The 26,772-nt window shown below is 33.0% G+C and overlaps 3 protein-coding genes across 3 annotated transcripts; 1 reads left to right on the top strand and 2 right to left on the bottom strand.

The window, feature by feature from the left end:
• Positions 1–840: 840 nt before the first annotated feature.
• On the bottom strand, positions 841–5,201 carry LOC123695778. The gene is made up of 9 exons (XM_045641703.1): positions 4,702–5,201; positions 3,317–3,439; positions 2,922–3,029; positions 2,503–2,657; positions 2,247–2,408; positions 1,980–2,086; positions 1,538–1,649; positions 1,308–1,438; positions 841–1,019 (listed from the first exon to the last, which is right to left on the bottom strand). Exons 1-9 carry the CDS (start codon positions 4,864–4,866, stop codon positions 853–855), a joined length of 1,230 nt encoding a protein of 409 aa, XP_045497659.1. The 5' UTR covers positions 4,867–5,201; the 3' UTR covers positions 841–852.
• A 16-nt stretch (positions 5,202–5,217) lies between these two features.
• LOC123695777 (26S proteasome non-ATPase regulatory subunit 12) lies at positions 5,218–9,239 on the bottom strand. Its single transcript, XM_045641702.1, has 9 exons — positions 9,089–9,239; positions 8,910–8,983; positions 8,698–8,814; positions 8,426–8,538; positions 7,755–8,133; positions 7,179–7,402; positions 6,747–6,903; positions 6,225–6,388; positions 5,218–5,454 (listed from the first exon to the last, which is right to left on the bottom strand). The coding sequence occupies exons 2-9, from the start codon at positions 8,967–8,969 to the stop codon at positions 5,316–5,318; spliced, it is 1,353 nt and encodes a 450-aa protein (XP_045497658.1). The 5' UTR covers positions 8,970–8,983; positions 9,089–9,239; the 3' UTR covers positions 5,218–5,315.
• Positions 9,240–10,184: 945 nt separating this feature from the next.
• Positions 10,185–26,716, top strand: LOC123695775 (meiosis regulator and mRNA stability factor 1). The gene is made up of 17 exons (XM_045641700.1): positions 10,185–10,575; positions 10,756–10,913; positions 11,011–11,154; positions 11,310–11,470; positions 11,885–12,002; positions 12,204–12,391; positions 16,069–16,219; positions 16,589–16,733; positions 17,304–17,500; positions 17,975–18,558; positions 18,912–19,072; positions 20,028–20,169; positions 20,497–20,602; positions 20,698–21,724; positions 21,954–22,126; positions 24,113–24,209; positions 24,333–26,716. The coding sequence occupies exons 1-17, from the start codon at positions 10,422–10,424 to the stop codon at positions 24,368–24,370; spliced, it is 3,744 nt and encodes a 1,247-aa protein (XP_045497656.1). The 5' UTR covers positions 10,185–10,421; the 3' UTR covers positions 24,371–26,716.
• Positions 26,717–26,772: the final 56 nt, after the last annotated feature.

Raw genomic sequence — 26,772 nt, 5'->3', positions numbered from 1 at the left:
AAAAGTGAATTTGGGTATTTTCCTGTCTCGTAGCGAATTCCTAAAGGCAAGCCGGGCTTTTCGGCTTGTATGAAGGTACCGCCACTGGTATCTATAGTTTAATATGTAGTCTGAGATAATCCCTGTATATGACTATGTTAATCAGCATGAATATTGTAGCTTTTTGCTCATTTTAATAATCCTTTTATCGTCTAGCAAGCCTTAAACTAATTGCTATTTGTCTAAGTATATTCCACATTCTGTTGTGTCTAACAAATGTTGTATTTTATATTTTAAATATTATATTCTAGTACCTATATGTTAATCTAAGTCAAGATTATTATTCTCTTAAAATATACTGCGTATGATAATATATGTAGTAGTAAAATTAAATTGAGCATCTGTACAAAGAAAAAAATGCAGTTACTTAAATAGCATACTATTGTAAATTTCGAATAGAAGAAAGATATATATTTTGAAATATATTGTAATATCGGCATATTTTAATAAGTCATGTTGTGCGCAATACTAGTCTTGTTTCTATATATTGTTTCAACATGAAATGTTACGCTGAAATAAACATTTGATGCTAAAATGTAGTTTTTTTTTTTCCTTTTGAGTATTTGTTTTAAGAAGGTACCCTGATAATATTTTAACAGCTATCTTTATTAAAAAAAATATAGAGATTACTTGCTTATTGCACTTTAAATTTTAAGCTCTAGCGTAACCTTTTTTAGGGTCCTATAAAGATTAAGATTAATCTTTGGTTCAATGTAATAACATAATTTAAGTAGTTAAGTACCCGATTTCTCTTAAGAAGATACAGTTTCAATGAGAAATAATAGCAATAAAAAACAATAATGTTTGAAAATGTTATATTGGTACCTCATTGTTATATTGCCATTCTACGCAAGCTTGACCCTTCATACCATTAACTTCAATATCACACCACTTTTCGTAGAACTTTGCTTCTTTGTCTTTTCCAATGAAAAATGTGACTTCGTCCTTAGCTTGAACTTTCACGATATATGATTCTCCACCTTACAAAAAATATAGATATTAAAACATACTAAGAAAATTCGGTTAATTTTGCATTACATTATTTTTATGAAATTATTTGAATATATTTGGTTGATATGAAAAAAGTCAAAAATATGGTATACCGCAAAGTATTTAGGATTACTTGGCAGACGAACATTTAATGGGTCAGTTAGTATCTACATACCTAATAAAGTAGTTATCATTTTCATGTAAACTCACCACATTTAAGTACATTGTTAAATTGAATTTTATTCACAAACAGAGCACGTTTATAAGATTGAACATACCAGCCTCAAAAATAAACCCATAATCCTTGGGTAGTTGTTGATTTTCTCCGTGTTGATACAATTGGAAGTTCGAAGAATCGACCGATATCACTGATTGGTCCGACATTCGGCAGAAGTAGCCAACTGTGAGGCTGAAATTTTTTAAGGAACAGTAAATAATATAAAGAACTGTATAAAGAAACATATTATCGAGACGAATAACTAGAATATTATTTTTTTTTTTAACTTACTGGGATAAAATTGATGGTTGCGATATACTTCCCACGGCTATAAAGTCTCCATTGTCAAGGAATATAAAATGATAAACATAACGATGGAAATTTCGCCACTCCCGCAATGGTCCTAAAAATAATATTTCGTTTATTTTATAATAAGTGTAACTTAAAACATTATTGGGATGACTATTGACCATAACTCTTCTGTCTGGTCTGTGTTCATCTTAACTTCCAAACGAATGAGTTGATTTTATTAAATAGCATTTCTTTATAGAAAAATTTTACCATTAATAGGTAGGTGACTCTATGTGACGTGTGACGATCAGATACCATTAGAATTTATGTCGAAATGTCTCTATAATTTTTTTACCGTAGATATTAAAATTTCGGCTGCATTTCCTATAGTACTATTGTCGGGGGCTTTCAATTTATGCAATTACAATTAATATTATCTTACCGAAACTCCGGTCTCTAACACAAGGCATATTCAATTCGTGTAGTTTATCGTCTACTAATACGGTGCCCTTGATGTATCCCGCCTGCTCGTAGTGAGTTTGGTGAAACCTGAAATATTTATTTTTTACTTATATAATATTAGTAGTTAATTATTTATACAAGAAACACATAGCAGAGGTTGTAAAGCGGTTAATTCTAGGACTTATAACGCGAAAGTATACAATGGCTTTGCCTTATTCTAGTAAAAAAAAGTAAAGGATTGTCTTACTTTTTAAGTAACTTAAAGTAGTCAGCAGACCAGGGTTCCCTTGCCATGTCACTAGCCATGCTTTTAGGAGACATCTGGGAATCGTATTCGAATGGAGGAAAATTAGCACTCCATGTCAAATTAGCCTCTACTCTTATTTTCTTATTTGGATCATTTCGGGGCCTGCGAATCAATATTTATTAGGTCAGAATCGGTGGTGGGTACAAAAAAAAAATCTAAAAGAAAAATCATTAAAATAATAAAATACGATCCTTACTTCATTTCCCCATTATACGATAGTTTCCAAGTACGCATTGGTATAAAATTAGCAACGGATAAACCTTGGACTTCATGACTGTCATCATCTTCACTGGACTTCTTAAGATATGTATCTGGTAGGCTTGGTGTTAATAAAACTTCTTCTCCATCTATCTAGTTTTAAAAGAATACTTCGATATTAGTAAGTTGTGTATTGTTAATAATCTAAATCAGATAAAAATGCAAATGAGAAAGCAAAAATACCTAATATATACACAGAAATTGTCCATTGTGTGGAAGTTTCAGTAGACGTAGAAACGTATCTTCGTAACTTCATTAAAATCGGTTCTGAGTTAGTGCACATGTTGTTTTAAGACGAAAGTTTATGAATTAAATACGATCCTAAGTAATGTAAACAACCCATGTATTTAATGTTACCTTTAAAAACAAAAAAGCATCGCATATCCGTTGAGGTCGTCTTGCTAATCCACAAATAAGAGCTGCTCCAGATTTTGACATGCCATTAAAATATGTTCCATCCACTGCCTTCATATGAAATACAATTAAAAAAGATTTATTTAAAATAACAATTTCTGTAAGCCAAATTAATAAAACAATAAACGAAATATAAATTTAACACCAATTAACTTTTTCTTTTCTTTATTGCATTAAGTAGTTCTTACTAGCCAGTATTACTAGCATTACTTGCTCTGTGCTAATAGTTCCTAGTACAAACTAGCCAGACCATTGTATATTCTATGAAGTAGACTGAAGTAGATATTAAAAACCTACATAAATCTTAGAATTATAATTAAACTTATCTATGTATTTACCTTTGGGTTATCGCCAAGATTATAAAGTTTTTCGAGATTAACGTCGTGGTCTTGAACATGCATTACACCATCGCTGCTTCGACCCAATTCGACGGCAAAAAGTCGTTGTAAATGTACTTTCAACTGAAATAATTATATAGGAATATCAATGGCTATAATGTTTATCTTGTAGGAAATTTATAGCAAAGATGTGTGACACAGAGCCTGTGTCTACCGGCGGATTAAAGCCTGTCCCAGACAGACGCGGCCTGCGGTGGCGATCTGCTGTTGCCTTCTTACTTGACCGTGATAACAATATACTGCCGCGGCCGCGGTGGCGGTCATTCTAACCTACAGCGGCACATTAGCTCTCGATTCTCACCTGCAAGTGGACGTTAGTAATGGCCAATCGTACGAAGTTTTATTGCTTTTATTGCCCATATTTTGTTTTTAATTCTTTTGTTTTTTTAGTATTTATTTATTGATTTATTTGGTCAACCAACATTTGTTTACAATGATTCTTTAATATAATTACATATTATATAACATATAGTTCTTGCGATAAAGTAACAAATAATTAGAGGTTAACACAGCATGCGCCAATTATACAGAGCTATTTCTCAAGAGTACGTAAGAGTAGTAAGTCTTTATGTGATGTATCATACAAAACTGGGTAATTTTGCACTGTTTGAATAAACAACTCAGTGTTTATAGGCATAATTTCACGCGGTACACGCGGCCTGTTGCAAAAATTTACAACTGATCGCGTAATGACCGCCTCATGTCCGCGCGCTCATTCACACAGAAGCGGTGGCGGAGAGGGCGGGACTTGCGGCCGCGGTAAGCCGCGCTGTGACCGCGTCCAGGCCGCGTCTGTCTATGTCGTTCCTAGAACTTTCAAGTCATCCAACTGACCGCAACCGCCACCGCCACCGCAGGCCGCGTCTGTCTGGGACACGCTTAACAGTTTCTAACTTTCTAGCAAGCAGCAAAACAATTTACAAAAGGTATCATAAAATTAGTCCTATAAGTGTAAATATAAATAAATATATAAGATATGTGTATTATGCATCTCTATGATTTTTATCTAATGGTAGGGTGAAGTATTACTTGTTCTGTGGTAAGTATGTATAAAATCAATAATATTATACAGAATTTTAGCATTTTGTAAAATAGAAGAGGTCACAGGGTTCATACTATCAGTTCATGCTATCATGCTATATATGCTATGTATAACATGCATACTATGTATAATGCTATGTATAACATGCATGGGTTTATGCTATCAGTATAAAATTATGTACATGTATAATATGGTTCAAAAAATTTGATTTAATGATTTATTTGACTTAAAAATATCAAATATTTTTCGAGAAAATATATATTTCTTAACTATACTTACTTACCTGTCTTATTTTTAAAATTGTGTACATGAATAGAAACTTGAACCAATAAGTCTTATTCTTCTGCTGGTATACACCGAAAATAGGTGCTTTATTTTTCGTATTTAAAAACCGAAAAATTAACACAAAAAATATTGGTATTAAAATTGAGGTTATTAACACAAGCATTTTACTAATTCACACGTTAACCTATTATAAAATATTATAATGTACTGATTATTTTTTGTTATTTCATAATAATTAGAACCGTTGACATCTTTTATCTTATCACTGTCGTATTGAGCAATTGAACTTTTTACTCAATGATAATAAACTAACTATAATTAATTTAGTTAGTGAAAAGCGTGATTCTAAACAATGTCGCTGCCTACTTTCACAATTCATTAAATTAAAATACAAAATTCTTCTCTAAAATTTCGTCTCTGATCAATGAAACGCATTGTCAGAATTTTTAATATCCGCGAACAACGTTTCCTTAAAATAAAGTTTCGCATTAAAATTAAAAAAGAAACGCCGTTATTATTATGAAATATTTATTCTCTAATCTTATAGAAATACAATAAAAAGTAAGTTTGAGGCGTTCAGAAATAATGAACACATTGCTGATCGAAATACATTTAGTCCACAGTAGCGAGCAGATGTTTATGAACGCATTCCTCTTTGTTGATCAAGTGTGTGGTTTTGTTAACAAGTTGCATCAACGTGTTGAGGTTTTGAGACCATTCGTTCAAACGGTCCGATGAGTCCATGTTCAATCTAAAAGGGAGTAAGACAGTTTAAATGATGAAAACATTCAACAACAAACAAAATGATGAAAAATCTGTGCGCAAAGCGCGGCGGCGCGGGGCGGCTAGTGAGTCATAAATTAAGCGATGTCATCGACTCACCGCCATAGAGGCGAAACTTCGTAAACATTCTGCCTATTACCAATTAAGAACAATCAATGTAACAAAAAAAATTGATACGTTGGTAATTTATTTTCATACCGTAACTTATTTTACGTAATTTATTTTACCGATGAAAAGTTATTTCTTTGCACTTTGCCGCATTACTTAAATTATTAGTGCAATATCGTAATACACTCGAGGGCATATTTGATGAGCTTCATGGTTTTTTGCTTTATAACAAACATGACATGAACGCGACCATCGCGCTAAAGCAACTGAGTGCAGAGAGGCCATTTGACCTATGTTGAGCGGAACATAAGTGATGTGGGCGGTGTCGTCTCCATACGTAGTAATAGTATCTCAATGGATGAAAAATAAATTTTGTTCCATAGTTATAGCATGTAGAAATAATAATTATGCTGAACTTTTGCAACAACTAAGTCAAGTTGTGTCACACAATATCTAATGGGTGACTGTCGAAATATGCGAATTTAGATTTAAATAAATTGCTGTGACGGTTTGCTATTGGTTAATGGTTAGGATAAACCGAATAAGGAGTTAGAATCCCTTTTCACTACGAGTTTTTTTTTTACGTTTTTCTCGTTTCTACCTCAACCTATATCATAATTATTTGCTTACCTAAAGTGCACTACACCAGCTGGACGGTCGATTTTGGCCTTCACCACACTGCTTACAACAAGCTGGCTGAGCGCGTCTTCCGTCTCAGTGACACTTAGGCCTAACAGTTCGCTCATACGTTGAAGCGTTATACGCGTGTAGTACATTGACATTATGCGGATATTCTGTGGAAAGAGAATAAAATTTGAATGTCGGCTTTTAAAAATTTGCATAGATAACATAAATTAAGATAAGTCCATTTCATCCACAGTTATAGATCAACATGAGGTACATATATTAACAAAACACTATTGCTTTATGTTTATGGAATAAAATACTGTTTATTTATTATATGTTTTATTATTTCACCCTTTTTTTAGCAACTAGTTTTACTGTATTCAAATGTGAATAATGTTAAATCGTAAGATATAAACAATAAAGGGGATAATCTTTTAGAATTACTAATTGTTTGTGTGATAATAACTAAAAAAACCAGAAATATTATACCTAATACTTATCTAAAAAAATATTATAAGTACTTACATGTTCTACAACCCTGTTCTTTAGATCGTTCCAGCGTTCTTGTCCTTTTTCATCAGATGGATTAAAATATGGCGTAGCTCTGAGCATCTTCTCGTATGAGGAGCAAAGCATATTCCATCTAATAATCTCTGGGTTGATGAACAGACCCAGGAGTTGTCTATAAAAAAGGAGAAAGTCACAGTTATAAAACGTTTAAAGTATTAAAAATTTAATAATACATTATCTAATTATTTACTTTTTACAATTTTTTCATATTGATTTGGAATATTTTCGTTACAAAAACATTTTTTTTTTCATCATAAAAATATGACTCCAGTTTGATTTTACAAGTTTCCATTAACCTTTTCACTTGATTGTATAAATTAATACCCATTCTATATACCAAAATATACATTCACTTCCAAAGATCTTTTAAATTTAAATCAAACTTACTTGTACTCAGGTAATTTATCCAACTCCTTATCCTCATTTACTCTATGCGTCAAATCAGCTTGTTCATTATCATACGGCGCAAGTACGAGGAATACGACACTACCAATCAGCGCCTCGGAGCCACCCGATTGGCCGAGAGCGCGGAAGTGACGACATACTGATAGGTACGCGGCATTGTGCTGATCTACAGCTATCATGAGCCGATAGAACTTTTCTTTAAGCTCCTGTAATTAATATATTTATTAATATTGTTAAAGAACAGAATTGTGGTAACTGTTTAAAATACAATGACTATTCAAAAGTTCTTCTAAAAGAAGCCTAATTGAATAAATAAATGTTTGAGTTAGAATTGCCTTTTCCATTGCTTAATATTTTTGTTCATCCGTTTTAAGAACCTTATACCACACCAAATACTTTTAATCAGTAATCTTATAATAATGAAAAATTTAAATAATCAACGGTTTACTACTGCTTCAACTTCCCATCAGAGCTTTTGTTAGTAGAGCTTTTTTTAGGGAGTAACCTGTTAAATAACAATATTGATATAAATACCACAAAAAATATCATATTTCTTACCAGTGTATTCTCCTCTTCAAAGAATTTAGTATTAATCTTCTTGGAGATGATTTGAGTTCTGATATAATCTTTTATAGCTAGACAGAGCCTCATTTGCTCCAAGATTAGTTCCACCTTCTCTCTCTTGTCCATAGAGCCATATGTCTCAACTTGCAATTCTTGTATTATCTTTGCTGCTTCTGCAACATTGTCTTCCTCTTCACGAATTTTAGCCAAAATATGGGTGAGACGAGCTCTCTCCACCTCCACATAAATTTTCCCTTCAGTTATTGTTCTCAGTGTTTCTATGAGTTTTATTTTTGTTTCTTTGTCTGGTGTTTTGTCCACATAGGTACAGCACTCTTGGACCATCTTTACAACAGCTTGCTTGAGTTGTGACCTGAAAATATTGAAGTTATTAAAATATGCTGCATGAATTCTTCTCATGTTTTCAACTAATGGTTATTAAATTTACTATATTTATTTTAAAGTAAAGCTATTACAAAGAAGTAGACAACAATCACTTTATCTAATTGTTAAATCCAATTATTTTTTGTGTTCATTAATTTTAAATATTGCCAATTACAAAATAAAAACGCAGAAGAAAGAGAAACAGCATAGTTACTTGTAAGTGATGTCATAATAACAGCTGAAATTTTATTTAATTGAAATTTATCCCTCAATATTCTTACCTTCTCTTTGATAGCAAAATGATGTGGTCATTTAATGCTGTCCAGTTCTTAGCCTCAAAACATATTTGTACTATAGTGACCAAGATCCTTGCTGTTGAAGCCATATCAGCTCCCTGTAAAAATATAATTGGAATTAAGAGAAAATTTCAACAATGGAAATGTAAATATCAGATACCTTCTTGATGTTGGGTAGGTATACAATGCTATATTCAAGAAAAGCCTCTACATGCACACTGTTATATCTTATGACTTAGGAATGAATAGTTAATTACCGTTCTGGTTTGTTTTTCAAGAGCTAAGAGTTGGTCAATAGCTTCTTGAACCTTGCCACTAGCTGCCCATGATTTCCAGATGGGTATCTTTTCATCACACGTAGCACTATAGTCCACCTGAACAAAGAAACAGAGTTATTCCACCGTAACTTACGAGTCATTGTAAGTTTAAACATATCAGACAATATATTATTTTGTAATAATAAACTTACTTCCATTTTTATTATTTTGCCGCTAGCATCGAGGCTTTCGATATCACCGTTGGAAGTCATGTTGAAGGTTTATACTGAAATGTAAAGAAACTCAGTCAGTACCTACTACGTTAATGAAAATGCATATTTGTTTCCATTAGGAATTACTGGATATAATTAGTAATTGACAAGCTACTTACTGGACAACCTTTGCAGAAAGAAAAAAATTAAGTTAAATGAAAGAATGTGTGTAATAACAGAGTTATTTAACTTTAGTTGCAAATTTTAATATTTTGGGCTAAATGCAAGCTCACTGCTAATGACAGGACAACAGACCGATGTCCGATGATCGATGACATTACTTACATTACACTGACAACCAAAGATAATATAAAATAAATGAACCAAATTAACGAGTATTCAGAGAAAATAACTGTGTAAAATAAAAATAAATTACGCTATTGATATTTAAAGGATATAATTAATGAAAAATATTGGTCCGTTGCATGTTTTTGTATTATTTAATGCCTTAATGCCGCAGGAAGTAACGAGGAAAGTAGGCAGAGACATAGTGTGGCCACGTTACTCGTCATTCCACTCGTCATGCTCATCGTCCTGCTCACTGCTCCCTATTTTGTCAGCTTATGCGCGCGAGTCAAAGGACCGGCAATACGAGTGCGAAATTGAAGAGCGTCGTGATTAATCTCGTGAGTAGAGCAGTGTGTGGCCAGGGCAATGTGGCGAATAACGGCAGCGCGATGAGCAGGACGACGAGCAGGACGAGGAGCATAGTGTGGCTGCGGTATAATATTAAGGAAGATGAAATGAAATGCTTATCTCTATTAAAAATAAAAATGTGTGCGTGTACTTACTAGTGTAAGACTAGTGTACACCAGTGTACACACGTAAGAAGTGAAACCTCTTTATGACCTTATTTTTCAGAAAAAAAATACAATTCAACCACAGAACAGTAAATTCAACTTTACAGAAATACGTAAAATCACGCGAGGTAGGGATAAGAAAAAGATGGCGCGTAATGGAAAAATGTCACGCGTAACGAAAAAATGTTACACTAATTTTTTTTCCAACCCCGTTATAGAAGTTTCAACTGTGGTTTCAACTTTCACTTCAAATAGCATTGCATCTTGATTGCATCAATAGTCTCAAGCATTTATTCATGCGACTCTATGCGACTGCAGTGGTTTAGAAGCGCACAGGAAAAAAAACATATTATATTTTATCTGTGCATAAATAATTATATTTACGTTAAGTCGTACTTCGTAGTCTGTGGCACAAATGTAGAAATGGCGTAGCAAAGTGTTGATTTGTTTTTACATTTTGTAAATAATTGTGATTTAAATTAGACGCAAATCCATACGATTTAAGCATTTTTGTATAGGTTTAAGTACTTAACTATTTTAATGTTTGTTGTGTGTAAGTTAATTTTCATATCAACGGTAGCCTACTTTTGATGGCGATTTTGTCCCCGAGTCTATGAATAAAAATATCTATTTTTTGTAATCGTGGTCGATTATGTTTCTACGCACAATGAGTTTAGTACGAGATAATACAGAAATGGGGTCGAAAAGCACTTCAAGCCATCGGAGTCATTCAGCTCAAGGTCTAGCCAGTAATGTTTCTAGTCCTTGCATGAAAATACCGTTGCCACCTCGATTATGGATTACAGGTAACGTTATGCAATGAACATAATATGCTTAAAATTATAAAATAATTTTATTTTAGCGACTTATCATACTATTTAATAAGACAATATTACTTTCCTGCTTCCTGCTATTTTGTATAGATAGGTACTATATTTTTTTATCTTTTTATTGTTTTTAAGAATTGATTGTCATTGTTCCCTTAGATATAGAAGATGAATCGTCAGATGAGATAAGCAGTGTTCGTGAAGATGGGATCTTGCCCGTAGAAAGGTCAAGAGTGAGGTCTCGGTACAGACATCATAAACAGAAAACAACAAATAATATACCTGTTGGAATATTTTGGGATATCGAAAATTGTCAGGTACAAAGATCCTATTAATCCACGTTTTCATGCTTTTTTGCACTTAAATGATTGAACCAGTTTTTTTACCCTTTATTATTAATAATATTTCTTATAGGTTCCCCGTGGCTGTTCAGCAATAGATGTTGTGGCAGCAATTCGAGCCAAGTTTCTTGTTGGACGACGGGAAGCTGACTTTGTTGTTGTCTGTGATGTGCGCAAGGAATCAGTTCATAGACTTCAAGAACTCAATGATTCTCAAGTATGTTTATAATATTTTATTATTTTATAATACTTCATTTAAGAGAAGTATAATTTACAATAATTTATTTATAAATTATTTAGAACTGGTTAAAAATATATTATTTAGTTCTTATGTTATATTGCTGTATATTCATGTTTTAATTATGTATTCAGGTAAGTTTAATACATGTGTGTGGAACACAAAAGAATGCAGCTGATGAAAAACTAAGACAATGCATGAGAAGATTTGGAGAGTTGCATCCTGCACCAGCATCTTTGCTTTTAATATCGGGAGATATTAATTTTGCTGCAGACCTGAGCGATTTTAGACACAGGTTAGTTAGTGTACATTATTTAAAAATTATAACCTCATTGCATAACAATTCATCTCATAATGAACTCTATATTTATCATTTGCCTTCATACAATATTTATGCAACTATTAACATCTTCAAAATTATTTGTGAAATAGTTTGTAATACTTACAATTTGATATTAGGAAATTTTGATAACTTTATGTAAAAAAAAAAACTTGCCTTCACTCACTTCAAATCATGTTCAAATTCATAAAAATCCTTCTACATAATATGATTTCAAAACTTATCTAGTTGATCTGCTATGCATGGAATAATAATTAATTATTTGGAAGTATGTCATTGTTTTTATTTCTGTTGTATAGGGGAAAAATAAACCAATGGTACTTTTTCCTCATGTATTTCAATTAAATGACAATATGTACTGATCATTAGGAAAAATATGGAAGTGATATTGGTGCATAAACAGAATACTTCATCAGCATTAATAGCCTGTGCCTCATCCCACTATTGTTATAATGACTTGACGGCCCACCTTCCAAGGAATCCAAAGGTATATTATTTTACTTTTTATGTGCTCGTTATTAATTTTCTATTATATTATTTATCACAATTAAATAATCATTAAGTATATATAGCTATAACATTACCATATTTACATAATAATTAACATTTATTTATTTTTTCATCATCATTAACCTAAAAAATAGATTATATTTTATTGTTTAATGACACATATTAATAAAAAACTTAGATAAGCCAAACTGAAGATGATGAACCGCCAACTTGTGAAATGGAGGTGCTGAACTTGCCAGTGGATCAGCCTCCGGAGAGAGTATCCAGGAGGCTACGAAGACTTGCCGATAATTGCGGGGGGAAGGTTCTTAGAGTAACAGCGTCTACGGCCATGATGAAGTTCCCAACACCTGATCATGCTTCTAGGTAAGAATGTTCTTTCATACAAAGTGTACAATGTACATTACAGTATTATTATGAGGTTAAAATTGTTAAGGACATGCAACGGCTACAATTGCAGTTGTCTTTTAGAAATTGATGGAGATTTTAAATGAAGATATGGAGATCATAAGTCTTTTGTGTCTTGGTTATTATCTCAACATAGTTATAATATGACTTTGGTTGAGTTATATTTTTTATCACAATTATATTTGTTCTTTTTTAAGGATTTATAAAATCCTTAATGACTTTAATAAAAACAGAACATACTCACCTCCTAAGTTCATTACAATCGAATCTCATTAGAAATTCATATCCAAGTTACAACAAATGAATGGAAAAGTAACAATAGTACTAAAATAAAGCAACTGTTTGCACTTTATCTTTAGCATTTTCATTAATTTGAAAATTTATTTTCTACTAGCTTCCGCCCGCGACTCCGTCCGCGCGGATGTTGGTCTTCGCGTGGATGGTTTATTTATCCATTTTGAGTACCTCTGACAATAACATCTTATAAATATCTATTGGACCCAATTCCCAAATACGGCTAGGCCTATAATAATACGCAACGTGTGTTCGCGGTTCTACGGAACAACATCTATGGATAAAACTGAAAAATTAAGATTATTTTTTTTCTACGTATTTTTCCGGGATAAAAAGTATCCTATTTTACGCCCAGGATAATAAGGTATAATTATACCAAGTTTCATCGAAATCGAACCGTTAGTTTTCACGTGATGCCTTCACATACAGACAGACAGACAGACAGACAGACAAAAATTTTTTTAATCACATATTTGGGTTTGGTATCGATCCAGTAACACCCCCTGCTAGTTATTTTTTCAATATTTTCAATGTACAGAATTGACCCTTCTACAGATTTATTATAATATGTATAGATTCATATTAAAAACGCGAAGTTTGTAAAATTGTATGGATGTATGTTTGATACTTTTATGACAAAACAGCTTAATCATCATCATCAGATCTGTATGTAATTTGGGATAAACATAGATTAGAAGTTAAATTAGAACACATTGTGTCTTTTTTTACAAAACAATCATAACTTTATCTTTAAGTTTTATTTCGTATTTAAAGAGCGTACTTAAATACAAATAATATTAAGTTATTTAAATTTATTCTTTTGTACTTTATTCTTTAGTGATATTCTGAGTAAGATATCAATATAATCTACATCAATATTTGCGAATGACGTATTTCCGCCAGCTGATTGCAAGAGATGGTTAGAAATAGAATATGTAGGGTAGCTAAAAATATTATGTGATATAAAGGCGTGACCATAATAGTATAATTTCAATGCAAATAATTTATATGGCAATAATAAAATTATAATTCAATATAATAATAAACTTCTAGAATAAATAAAATAAAACTTTTAGGATAAATAAATGAAATACATCATTACGCTTTATTCGAGTACGCACTTCTTTTTAATGACGAGTCTTGAAATTCACGAATGTGCTTACGAGTAATCAACTTTTGTTAATAAACAAATATCTTTGTTTTTTTTTTTCATTACCTATCTAAATTTAAATTCCCTGAATATTAAATGTAAACTAATTTCTGCCTTAAATGAATTGTTGAGCTCAAAATCTATCGTCGGTTTTAAAAATCGCTCTATTGTGTGTGTCACTTTATATTCCGTTACAAAAGTTTTTCGGTTTACCCTCTTTGCTTCTATTTAATTTTTGCTCATTCAGTGCCCATTTCAAACGGCCATTGCAATACCGGGCACAAGCAAGAACAGATCGTTTTAGTTTTAATATATTTTATTTTAAAATATAGTTAATATTTATTATTGTAGCTTAGAAAGCAATTAATGTTAAGAAGTGTAGTTTATAATCAAAATGCTGCTAAGCGGGTGAGTATTGCGAATTATTTAGATCGGAAACGGTATGGATAATGGCGACGCGAAATTGTTTTGTCTTTATTTTATTTTATTCTAATTTGGTTTCCTTTGTTTGAATTAACCAATCTTATCTACATAATGTTAAAACAAATGTTATTTGATAAATTTATAATATAGCTGTTTATTAGACAATAGTATCTAACTATATTTTTACGAATCCTTCAAAATTTGAACAGTTATTACATCTTTATCTGTTTTATTGTATATAACATGTATTTATATTAAAATATAATTATTTTAATGGTTAACGTAACCATATTGTGGTTTGACAGTCATATGGTTCATTGATGAGTCATCAGCTGATAACGGTCAGCGAAAGTCCACGTTGCGTAAATTACTTGTATATTTTATTTAAATAAGAAACAACCTGCTACGTGTTGTAAGCTGTTTCAATGATTTAGTTTCTTTGAATATTAGAATACCTAATAGAAAATAAAATAATAGCATTATTTTCTTTTTTCCAAACCATCTCAAGTAAAACGATTTAAGTTTTGGATATGATTCGATTTTATGTGAATTTATGTGTATAATAATATGTTATGCGATAGATAATTGAATCTCAATATTAGTATAATAATACTTTTTAATACAGTCCTATATGCTATGTTTGATATCGATGCCAATCAACCTCGTGTAATATTGATTTCTAATAAGAGACATACCTACAATATGTTAAACGAACTTGAACGGAGAGCTTCTTTAATACAAGTTCCGTATTATTTGTTATAAGTATTATTATCGCGGTTGTCACTACCGGGTGTAAGAACCGGTCGTCACTTCCTTTTGTTGCAACTATAGCATGTATGTACAATGTACACATAACACCACGTTTATTTTTAGTAATAACATCTTAGCATATTCTATAATAATTTAACTAGGTACGTCAATCCCACTGTAACCGTTATTCTTCACGTCTAGGTACAGACCTTTTAACAGATAAAACAATCGGTTAGTTTAAAAATTATTCAGTGACATTGGAGACAAAAAGATTTGAAAACTTCTTCCAATTTATAATATTATGTATATGTCGCAGTCATCTGGTTGAATCTGCTATTTCATTGAATGACTACTATGTACATATTCTATTGTTCCGTTTTCTTAGACCAATATTTCTGATTTATTAGTTGATCAAAACAGACAATTTGATGCCATTAAAAAAATAAATACTCATTTCAATTCAACAAAATGCAATGACGTTTCTATTTTTATTTACAGTTAATTAAACTTCAAAAAGTTTATTTCTTACTTTCCTTTTTGTAAGGCTTGTAGCTGTTTTGTTATTATCCGGCCTCCTTCCGGGAAAAGGTCCATGATATAAATGAAATTAAAATAAATTAATGTGTTGTACAATAAATGGCCTGAATCAAGTGGACATTAATTATTAAAATCTTTCATCTACATATACAATATAGAAGACTATACACATACAACAGTCAACAACGTACTCGGATAAAAAAGTCTATATTTTGTCCAGATTAAAAATAAGTAATACTGTATAAGTATACCTATAGTTTCGTACTATATAATATTTATATTTTATAGTATCAATTTTGAATTTTCATACCATTCCGATCAGATGTTTCTGCGTCTATCCTATGTATTCTTACAAACATATTTTGCTATTATATTAACTATGATAATGGAAAATATGTGTACGTTCGAAGTAATAACATTTCTTCGTCTTTATAATACAAGTGTGGAAGACTGCCTTCTATATATATTCATCCGTTTACAGAGCACTAAAGCGCATGGACGGCGAGGATGTGTTCGGGCGTAAGATCGGCACGCGGTACGTGCGCAGCGCGCTGCAGCCGGCGTACTCGAGCGACGAGGGGTACAGCACCGCGCCGCAGCAGCCCGCGCGCCCGCAGTTCACACCCGTGCAGGTGTGTTATGTGTAGTTTGCGTGTTTGTTTATTAGACATGAATTAACTTATAGAACTTGTTTGAATTTTACAGATCTATGAATCGATTTGTAATTTATTAGAATTTAAAATAGATATAAATAGTAAATACGTTTAAGTAGTTATTGAGTCATATTTTAAGAGGCCATTTCGATTTTTAAAAAGACTATTTCTTTTAATCATATAGTTACCTATATAATGTTTCTAAATTATAACTATACACTTGATATGTTTATTTTATACCTAACTATGTTTGATTTTGAAATATTGAGTCACAAATAAGATTTTAATATTTATTTGTCTGATGTTTTCACCTTTTTACATATACATATTTTATGTTCTCCCCAACAGGTCACGCAAGTGAGCATGGAGGCGGAGCGCACAGCGGCGAGCGAGTGGGCGCTGGCGCTGCAGCAGCTGCCGGCGCCGACTCCGCCGCCGCTCGACTTCTGCCCGCCGCCCGCGCCCAAGCCGAGGAAGATTAGGGGCACGCACGGTAAGCTATAATAGTTTAGATTCGTGATACGTGGTGAACGTGACTTTATCCTTGTTACTAGTGAAAGTCTGTCTTCAAAGTTAAAGCTAGTTTATTTTCGAATAATTTATCTTATTATGTTACACTAGATTTCCGCCCGCGGCTTCGCCCGCGTTTGCAAAAGAAAACCTGCATAGTTCCCGTTCCCGTGGGATTTCCGGGATGAAAACTATCCTATGTGTTAATCCAAGTTACCCTCTATATATGTGCTAAATTTCATTGTAATCGGTTCAGTAGTTTTTACGTGAGAGTAACAAACATCCATACATCCATATAAACTTTCGCATTTATAATATTAGTTATTATGTTACATAAGCCGTGACAATATAGCTGTAGTTAGCAAAGCTGGTCTGTGAGTAGAATAGGGGATGTTGATTACTTTGTCGAAATTGTAAATAAGAAGCAAAATCATGTAGGTAGTTAAACTCCAACATGCTCTGATTTTTTGGTAACTTTATTTTAATTAAGACACTGAAGTTTAAAAATGTTACGTTCAATTATAATTTATTGTTATATTTCATTTTCTACCAGGTTCAGCGTCGCTCGACCGCTCCGCGTGCTCGTCGAGCAACAGCTTCGACGACAGCCGCCGCGAGCTGAGCGCGAGCCGGGCGGTGTCGCCGTGGAACTCGTCGGCCAGCTTCAGCGAGCAAAGCACGGAGGGCGATGAGTGCGCTGCGGAGCTCACAGTGGCCAACCTGCCGCCCTACGAGCCGGTCGTGTTGCAGGTGGGGAAATAATGAAGAATTATGATAAAAATGTTGACTTTAATATTTTCGATATTCGTGGATTTTGCAGCGATTAATCCATACTAATATTATAAATGCGAAAGTAACTCTGTCTGTCTGTCTGTCTGTTACTCAACCACGCCTTAACTACTGAACCAATTTGCATGAAATTTGGTATAGAGATATTTTGATTCCCGAGAAAGGACATAGGATAGGTTTTATCCCGGAAATCCCACGGGAACGGGAACTATGCGGTATTTTCTTTGACTACGCGGGCGATGCCGCGGGTGGAAAGCTAGTTTACTATAAAGAACGATACCACACACATTATATTGATTTGACATTAACATTATATTCATATTGTTATAAATATTTGCTATTAAATTTAAACGAAAATGTAAACAAAAAAAAAAAAAAAACTTATTCTAATAGCGCTTTACAAAAATACAATCATAACTTATTTCTTTATTACAGGAGATGTTAATAAAACTGTTCAATCAGTACGTGCCAGTGGTGCGCGTGTCAGTATGGGCGGCTGGGGACGGGCCGCAAGCCACGGTCGTGCTGCGCTCGGAGGGCGACGCGCGGCTCGCCATAGCGCGCGTGCACAAGCGGCGCCTCGACAACCAGTGGGCGGGGCGCAGGCTCGAACTGTCCCTGGGGAGACCCTCCCCAGCACCCAACCTAGATGTGCTCAGAGCCAGACTCCGCGCAATACTCCTAGATCAAACGAACCACACGCTCCCGCTCCTACGTTTACGTGACGCGTACGCAAGCCGCCACTGCTGCGCCCTAACCACCTCGGACATAGCCAAAGTTAGAGATACAGTCATCATACACGAGGGATACGGCCGTGTAGTGCAATTGGTGGATTTCACGCCCGTCACTAGTACGGAAATGGAGGAGGCACCGTGGAAATGCCACATCCATGCAGTGATGAATACGGGACACGATGATGGCAGCCGCATCTTGCAGCCGGTGTATATTGAAGTAGCAGTGCTGGCTAAGAATACTCAGATGTTGTTGGAGAGTCATGGTGGAATCTTGCCTTTGTTGAGGTAAGACTTAACATATTAATAAATATTATTGACAATAAAAAACCTTTTCATATTATGTAGGGTATTCACATTCAAATACATGTATTTGACACTAGCAGTCCGCCCCGGCTTTGCCCGTGGTACATATTTCGCAATAAAAAGTAGCCTATGTTCTTTCTCAGGGTCTAAAGATTGTCTGTGCCAAATTTCATCAAAATCGGTCCAATAGTTTATGAGCCTATTCATTACAGTCAAACAAAGTTATCCTCTTTATAATATATAAGCGTAGATTGGTCTTTCTACAAGAATTTATTTTATTTAAAATAGAAAGTGATTTTCTTATTATTTTATAAACACATTCTGTTTGTTTTTAGTTTCGTCGAGTGTTACGAAGCAATGTTCCCGCCGCTGCTGTGCGACGCAAGGAATGGAGTTGCCTTGGAACTATTGTTGCGTAGCATTACTGCTGTGGAAGTTAAGGATAGCCCTTCGCGTCATCTCACTTGGGCTTCGGCACCCGCTTGCATTGATAATAGTGAGTTCTAAATTTCATATTATGTGTATATAAATAACACAAATAAAGAATTCGAATTTGAATTTGAAAAATTTATATTAATTCTTTGTGTGTGTTAGAAATTATTATATCAGTTATTAATTATTATATCATAAATAACAAATAATTACAAATTCTGTTTATGAAAACGCTATTTTAAATATGTTAGTCTTATTTTTTCAAGTAAGTTGGATTCCGTGTTCTTGTCTAGGATATTACGTAAATAAAATTAATGGAATAAGACTTGAATTCCGTTCCATGTAACGGTTTTCAATTGTAATGACAATGAGTTTCTAATTTAATTGGGTTAAATACGCGGTTAACAAGGCTTGTTTCGAAATTTATTTATTTGTTGAAACAAAGTCTAATTAAATGTAATAGATACAATATCTATCTACTTGTTCGGATTGTTATATATCTACTTGATTTTCATCTTCCCCAAAACTGTAATCAATTATAATTATCAATATAAACACAAATTTTTAAGTTTAAGGTATATTGTCAATTCTCTTAATTCATCAATTGATTCGCCTGATTATTTATTTACTTGTTTGATTGGTCAGATTGAAATATTTTTTTTATGAAATACATGGCTACTATAAAAAATAAATTGTGCAATTAACACGTGGAAGCCGAACGAAGAAAACCTTCGAAAATTTTTGGCTTCCAGATAATGGGACGAATGTAAACGTTTACGAGTGTATTTATATGGATTTATACGTCCAAAAAATATGAAACAAACTAATAGGTGCATTTTATCATTTTCGTACATTTCCTTTATTTTTATGATTGCCTGGAAGAGATTGTTTCTAAGCAATAAGGCCGATAAACACTTTACAAGTTTATATGTTCATTTCATTTCGATTCCTGATGACAATGCACAATGAAGTATGTCTTAATATTTTCCATGAATAAAATAAAGTGCTTTGTGTGGCAGGCGACGTGTCCCGCTGCAGCGCGGAGCGGGAGCGGGAGCGCGGGCGCACGGCGCAGGCGCTGGAGCCGATGCTGGCGCTGTTCGAGCGCGAGCTCATCGACCTGCTGCGCACCGCGCCCAAGTGCTCCATACCGTTTAGCAAGTATGTATATTATTTATTTATTTTTATTTATAACACTTTACTATGCTAGTTATACAAATTACATAAAACTAAAACTTATAGCTAAACTAGCACAGAGGGCGGCCTTATCACTAGATATTGTTTAGATAGTATGAATGGAAATGATTGATAAAATATAATGTTTGGGGATTAGGCTAGTATACACCAATAGTGTGTTATTGACCTTTAACAATAATAGGTGATTGTTTGGCTGAGAAAAATTACAGCAAATATGGGTTTATAGGTGGAAATTTGATTTCTGTTGTCAATCTCACAATTTATTATAATTTTTATTTTTCTTTCCATGAGGTTAATTCCGGCATTTCACCATCATTTTGGGCGCCAATGCCGCGTTGCTGACTATGGGTTCACTAAGCTGCCGGATTTACTGTCCGCTTTAAGCAAAACTATCGTGGTAATTGTTACTTTGAAACTTATAACATTACTTAAAAATGTACATATATAACAGTTTCTTCGTATTAGTTTATTATAACTAATTTATTTTTATAGGTCCTCGGATCGGGCTCGTATCGCGTGATTACGATATCAGCTGCCGCACAAAATCGCCGCTGGACCTCGGACCTTGTGAAAGTTCTCAAAGCTCAACCGGGTCGCACAATATACGCTCACGACATACCGCAACTGTACCAAGCTACGATCGGACGTCCGTTCACACCCGTCGACTACGGGGTGTGCACGCTCGAAGAGCTGATGGACAGAGTGCTTCCTGGAAGCGTTATCATCAGCTCAGATGGATCAATATCCCTTCCTCGTAGAACACCGACGGCCGAAGAACGCGCCAGAACCGTTCAATTCGCAGCACAAGCAGTGGAACTTCTCTGCCACGCGCCTAATTTCCGCATGGAGTTCTCACGTTTCGTACCCGCCTACCACGCACATTTTGGAAGACAGTTGCGCGTCGCACACTACGGTTGTGTCAAATTGGTGGAGCTCTTCGAATTAATACCAGAGATGGTGACAGTTTACTGCGAATCAACTGGAGAACGCAGTGTGAGATTGGCCACCCCACTAGCACGTTCTGTTATGGCGCAGCGCCTCAGAGATTTCTCCCCGATAGCTTTGTCAGCGCTGTCCGCGCGTTACGTGTCACAGTACGGCGCTCCGATACAACCTGATATTTTGGAAGTGAATTCGCTCGAAGCGCTCGTATACGCCGCTGGAGGTCGTATAGAGGGTGGAGTGATTAGAATGGCGGATGAAAATTGTTCATGGGTGAATGCCGCACTTGCAGCTTGCGCTGTATTATCGGCTGATAGAAGCGTAGCCCGTGGCTCCACTGAAGAGTATTTCGTTAATGCGTTCACTCAGCTGAGTGGTATTGAGCCGGATTTGAAGGAGCTTCTGAGTTCCGGTGTGATCGAGATATCGGAGCGCTATGTACGTTTATCGTCACTGTGGCGTGTGGTGTGGCGCGTCACTACGATCCTGTCGGATCGCTCGCGTCCCATTCCGGCGATGGAAATATTTTTGGAGTACACGAAACGATATGGGCCGTCGTTCCCCAAGGCCGAATTGGGTAGGTTATTTTAAAGTTTTATTATTTTCGTGTTAGAGAAAAATTCATAGCAAAAAAATATATATATAATACACCATATAATTATCAGTATTATGTTTGCTATATTAATGCTTAAACTTTTATCTAAAAGTATATAAATTTAATAACAAAAAATTTCATTCAGTTTAAATTATATCATCAAGCAAATAAATGATGTGCAAATAAATGATTTATTATCTCATCGTAACAGGTGTGGACGCAGTTATCGAGTTCCTCCAATCACAAAGCAGCGTGTTCGCATCGGAAGGCGGTCAGTGGCGCGTGCGTGTGGGCGTGCGCGTGCCGCCGCGACGTGACGTCACACACGCGCGTGCGTTGCCGCAGGAGGACTACTCGGTGTACGACACGCCGCCCGGACAGAAGGTGAGACCTAACTATAATAGTCTTAAACAATTATAAAAGTAATTTTGATCTTAATATCCGCTAATAATAAATCACTTATATTGTCATTAGTGTATAAATAATGTATTATACTACTATAGTACATTATTTATACACTAATGACAGCCATTTTAATAGGCAACATTTGACAGTTCAACAAAATTCAACAACGTAACCTAGTAACGACGAACTAGAATAACATGATATTTCCGTTTGTTAGAACTGCACATTTGCTTAACTTTTTTAAATTACGATTACATATTTATAATAATAATGACCGATACAAGTAATTTTAAAATTTCATTTTACTGATAAACTATACTAAACATAATAAACAATTTCTGAATTGAAGAACTGATGTCGCTACAATTTTGTGTCAATAAACATTTTTTCTTTTTAAATATCACTTTAATCGATGTTTTTAAGCAGGTTACCTCTCTTCGAAGATAAAATTGATAGACGTCAAATGTTGCCTATTAAATTGGCTCGACTATAGATAGCAATATTTCCGCTTTCTTCAAGTGTACACGTAGTTTATTATTATTGTTATTTTATTTAATTTCTCATTATAATTAAAGTGAGATTGTTCCTTCTTAGTTATAAGAGTATGGCCGCCAAAAATTGTACATTCAAGAAAAAAAAAATGTCCTTGTCATTTTATATAGCATCAGATTTTTTTATATAGTAATTATGGTAGTTTTTAAATAGTTTCAGCTTTACTATGTTATATTTATCGTTATATTAATAATTTAAATTAATTTTGAGTGCCTTTAACAAGCTCAATATTTTTTTTTTGAAATGCTTATTTTCCTTTCCATACTAAAATCATGTGTCCCACTTAGTCATCTCACACTTTGAAGTCACAAAATTATGCAAAAATCTATTGATACCTGTAAAATTTTGGTATTTCTAAATTATTCTGTAAACTTGTGGATAGTTTCAACAAGTTCTAATAAAAATAACATAAAAGAAATTAATATAAAACTCACTTAAAACTATGTCTCACTTTTTTTCACGAATGATACTTCACGCACGGTTACCATAAAATAACACCCTAAATAACTAGATATCCAAGCCACAAAAATATTTTTAAGTAGCGACAACACCGATTTACATGTTGGCCAACCTTTAGAAAAAAAATCGCCATTTTGTTACTGTCAAAGTTAATCGAAAGGTAGTCGGCATTTTTGCTTCGCAACATTTTAATAATTTTGAGTGAGAATTATGCAAGGTAAGAATACAAATTTACTATATTATTTAAATTATGTGTGTAGCTTTAGTGTTCTAGTAACAAATCAAACTATGCGGCGTCTTATTACTACAATACTTTGGCGAATAAAGGCTTTTTAGGTTATGTCCAACCATATTTTTATTCACGAATGATACCATGTGTTACTATTGTGTTACGTAACATCCGTGAGCGGCTCTTAGGGGTAGTACTCACTAGAGAATCTAAAGTTAAAAATTTATTTTTTTACATAAAGAGAACCCACTTCAAAAACTATCATGTTTCGGAAGTTAGTAACTTTTTTACTATAATAATTCGTATTCGTAATTAATATCATAAGTTGTGAATGATTCTTGCATTTGTAAGTATTATAGAAATACAAAATTTGAGAAATAAAACTTTTTCTTTAATATTTAAATTTGTTTTATTGAGTTTTAAAGTAATTTAATCAAATAATTTAATTAACAATATAAAACAGAAATGTAAAAAAAATATCCTGCATTATTAGTTGTAATGTACACTAGGCTTAACAAAATCACGTATGTTACTATCAGTCACGTATGTTACGGTGTGTTACGATTTCACTACTGTTATTGTACAATATTTGGCGGCCATACTCATAACTAAACACTGGCAAAAATCGATATATTACTGATATATATCACTTATATAATTTTATTTATATTAAATAATATAAAATATAATAATACAACTAACAACATGTATTTAATATTGAACAGGGGTCGCGCGTTTTCGAATCTCCGAAAACCAATATATGGTCGTCTCCGCCGGCCAGCGCACTACCTCAGCCAACAGCTTTACTTACTCAAGATAAACGTAAGTTTCCTTTTTCTGCTTTATAATTTATAACGTGTTATACGGACTTTTGATCTAAATATTATTAGTAGTCATGTTCAATTTATAACATTTAACTATATATTTTTTCATTATGTTGTGCAGGTCGCACGCGCCTGGCTGCCCAGTTCGATGCGGCGTGATATATCATTCCCAAAGTATTACTATAGTTAAGAGAACGCATTCCCTTCCAGTATGTTTCCTCTGTGTGATGTTTGTATGTGTTCAGTCCACTTTGCCAACGTTTATATTAGAAGGGCTGCAACGAATTTTATCAACAAGACAAATATATGTCCTAAGAATGTGATGTCTATAACAATAACGTTTTAGATTGTGTATATTTTTGTGTGTTTATTTAGGTTAAGTAACGCATTCGAGAGATGTTACAGTGCTACGGGGGATCGATATGAAATTCGAAAATTAGATTTAATGGATTGCATTTTAAAAATATTACATACACCTTTTTATACGATGTTTTACCACTACATTATTATTTTTATTTATAATTTCGTTAATATGTTATTTTACATTTTGACACTGACCCATTTAATAGAAAATAAGTATTTTTTTTGTACATACTATAATTTTATTATTAGTTACTGTATTTTATCAACCGACATATCGTTTAAATCATATGCTCAATGTTTTATATTATACATAAGAAATGAATTTAAAGGGCACTTGTAACATTTAACGAATGCTCACGTAAAGTACAATAATCATACAAAACGTTAATTTAATTTGTAAAAATTATCCTTTGATATATGATCTCCATTATTTCTATAGATGCTTTATTTAATATATTGGCTTTAAATGCGTGACTCGTTTAGAATTTTATTTGGTGACTGTTAAATTATAATAATCGTTATTCCAATTTTCTAATCGAATATAAGGAATATCATAATTCGAATTTATAATTTTAGATAAAAAATGTATATTTTATATATTGTCGAAATGTATACTATACGCCCTGTTGAATAAGTTATAATCCATGTGTTTTGAGCCAATAATTCTCGAAACTTGCGTTAGTATCCGCTTTTATATGTATTACTGCCTGGGTAAGTGTGGCCAATACAACCGAAAGGAATATTATATTGAATTATTCTAACATTAATCAGTTTAAAGTATATAGATTGGCAAAAATATGATAATGAAAAGGCAATACTTTAATAAAATTCACACATTTAAAAGCGGACGCTACACGTGGCTAAAATTAAGTCAATTAAAGATATTCAAAAAAGTATTGAAAACGAATAAATACACTTTAGGCCTCTTTATATTGCTTGTGTCTGTGCAATGGTTATGAGTTTCGATAACTATCTAATGTTCCGTCGTTCCACATTAATATCAAGCGTACATATTATTATATTTTTATATAAATATTTTAATGTAAGATATAGAGTAGAATGTTTTTATTTTAAGGCTTATACATAAAGAAACAGACGGTCTAACATGTGTTACCAAACGACTGTCTGAACAACAAATTAGAATAATGGTTTAGTTAAGTTTTTGACTATCATTAACTTAGCCTAATTAATTGTAAGTAATTTTTTTGTTACTTTTTAAGTATTAACAACCAGTTTATTTATGTATGAGTTGTAAATAAATGTGTTGGAAGAAACAATTGTGAATCGAAACTACATACAATTTATTCTGTGATATTAAAGTACCAACTGTTTGTATCTAACGAGAAATAAAGGTTTATGTATAAAGTGTACATAATATATTCGAATTGGTACATTGTATTTACACATTTATTTACATAGCCATTCTCTTACGATATTAATGTGGAGCAACAAAAATGTAATTTATCTAAAATTGAGATGTTTTGAAATATTAAAATTTCTCTATGTAGGCAGACCCATTGCACGAATTACAATATTGTTGATTAAATAATATATTTATTTATTACACTGCCAGTCTGCATTTTAAAGCCACTATAAAAACGGAGTTATTGTATTAAAAGATAACTTAGTGGCTCTTTATAATATGTATCACATACAAGTATTTTTATAAACACAATAAGTTGTTTCTTCTCCACTCAAATATTTATTAATTCATGAGCTATTTAATAATATCGTACTTTAATTATCGTCAAATGAAATTCTAATATAACTTTTACCAGTTTTATATGTAAGCAAATTTTGAGAATTTTTGCCATCAATGACTCAACAATTTTAAACTATTTAAGATTTTTAGAAATTCATTTATAGAATTAGTAAAATTACCAGTTGTATTTTGAATTTCTTTAAATAGCAAATGAATGTAAGCCAATTTGTTTTTACTTTCGTGACCAATAATTTTAAATATGTATTTAGATTTTAAGATGTTTCAAGTAGTGGTAAGTGAAGATGTTCGTATTTTTTCTACATCTTCGTAATTCTGTGATTATTGATTTTTGTTGTAGTATCTGTGTATGTATGGATATTAAATCCCTTCGTAATTGCATGAAAATGAATGTAGGTTGGAAAATAAATGTTATTTTTTTAGATGATAGTTTTATTTATTGCTTCTGTCCCAATAATCATCATAACGAAATGTTACA

This window comes from Colias croceus, chromosome 11, assembly GCF_905220415.1.
Source record: "Colias croceus chromosome 11, ilColCroc2.1".
NCBI classification, from domain to species: domain Eukaryota; kingdom Metazoa; phylum Arthropoda; class Insecta; order Lepidoptera; family Pieridae; genus Colias; species Colias croceus.
Note: the sequence above shows the minus strand (reverse complement) of the source record. Positions and strands in the feature narration are given on the sequence as shown.

Excerpts from the sequence above, each read along its gene's own strand:
- LOC123695778 (XM_045641703.1), bottom strand. The coding sequence starts at position 4,866 with ATGCTTGTGTTAATAACCTCAATTTTAATACCAATATTTTTTGTGTTA. Across the intron at positions 3,440-4,701 it reads CAATTTTAAAAATAAGACAG|TTGAAAGTACATTTACAACG; the intron begins GTAAGTAAGTAT and ends TAATTATTTCAG. Across the intron at positions 2,658-2,921 it reads ATGCTTTTTTGTTTTTAAAG|ATAGATGGAGAAGAAGTTTT; the intron begins GTAACATTAAAT and ends TTTTAAAACTAG.
- LOC123695777 (XM_045641702.1), bottom strand. The coding sequence starts at position 8,969 with ATGACTTCCAACGGTGATATCGAAAGCCTCGATGCTAGCGGCAAAATA. Across the intron at positions 8,539-8,697 it reads TTGAAAAACAAACCAGAACG|GGAGCTGATATGGCTTCAAC; the intron begins GTAATTAACTAT and ends ATATTTTTACAG. Across the intron at positions 6,389-6,746 it reads AGAACAGGGTTGTAGAACAT|AATATCCGCATAATGTCAAT; the intron begins GTAAGTACTTAT and ends CTCTTTCCACAG.
- LOC123695775 (XM_045641700.1), top strand. The coding sequence starts at position 10,422 with ATGTTTCTACGCACAATGAGTTTAGTACGAGATAATACAGAAATGGGG. Across the intron at positions 12,003-12,203 it reads ACCTTCCAAGGAATCCAAAG|ATAAGCCAAACTGAAGATGA; the intron begins GTATATTATTTT and ends TAAAAAACTTAG. Across the intron at positions 12,392-16,068 it reads ACACCTGATCATGCTTCTAG|AGCACTAAAGCGCATGGACG; the intron begins GTAAGAATGTTC and ends ATCCGTTTACAG.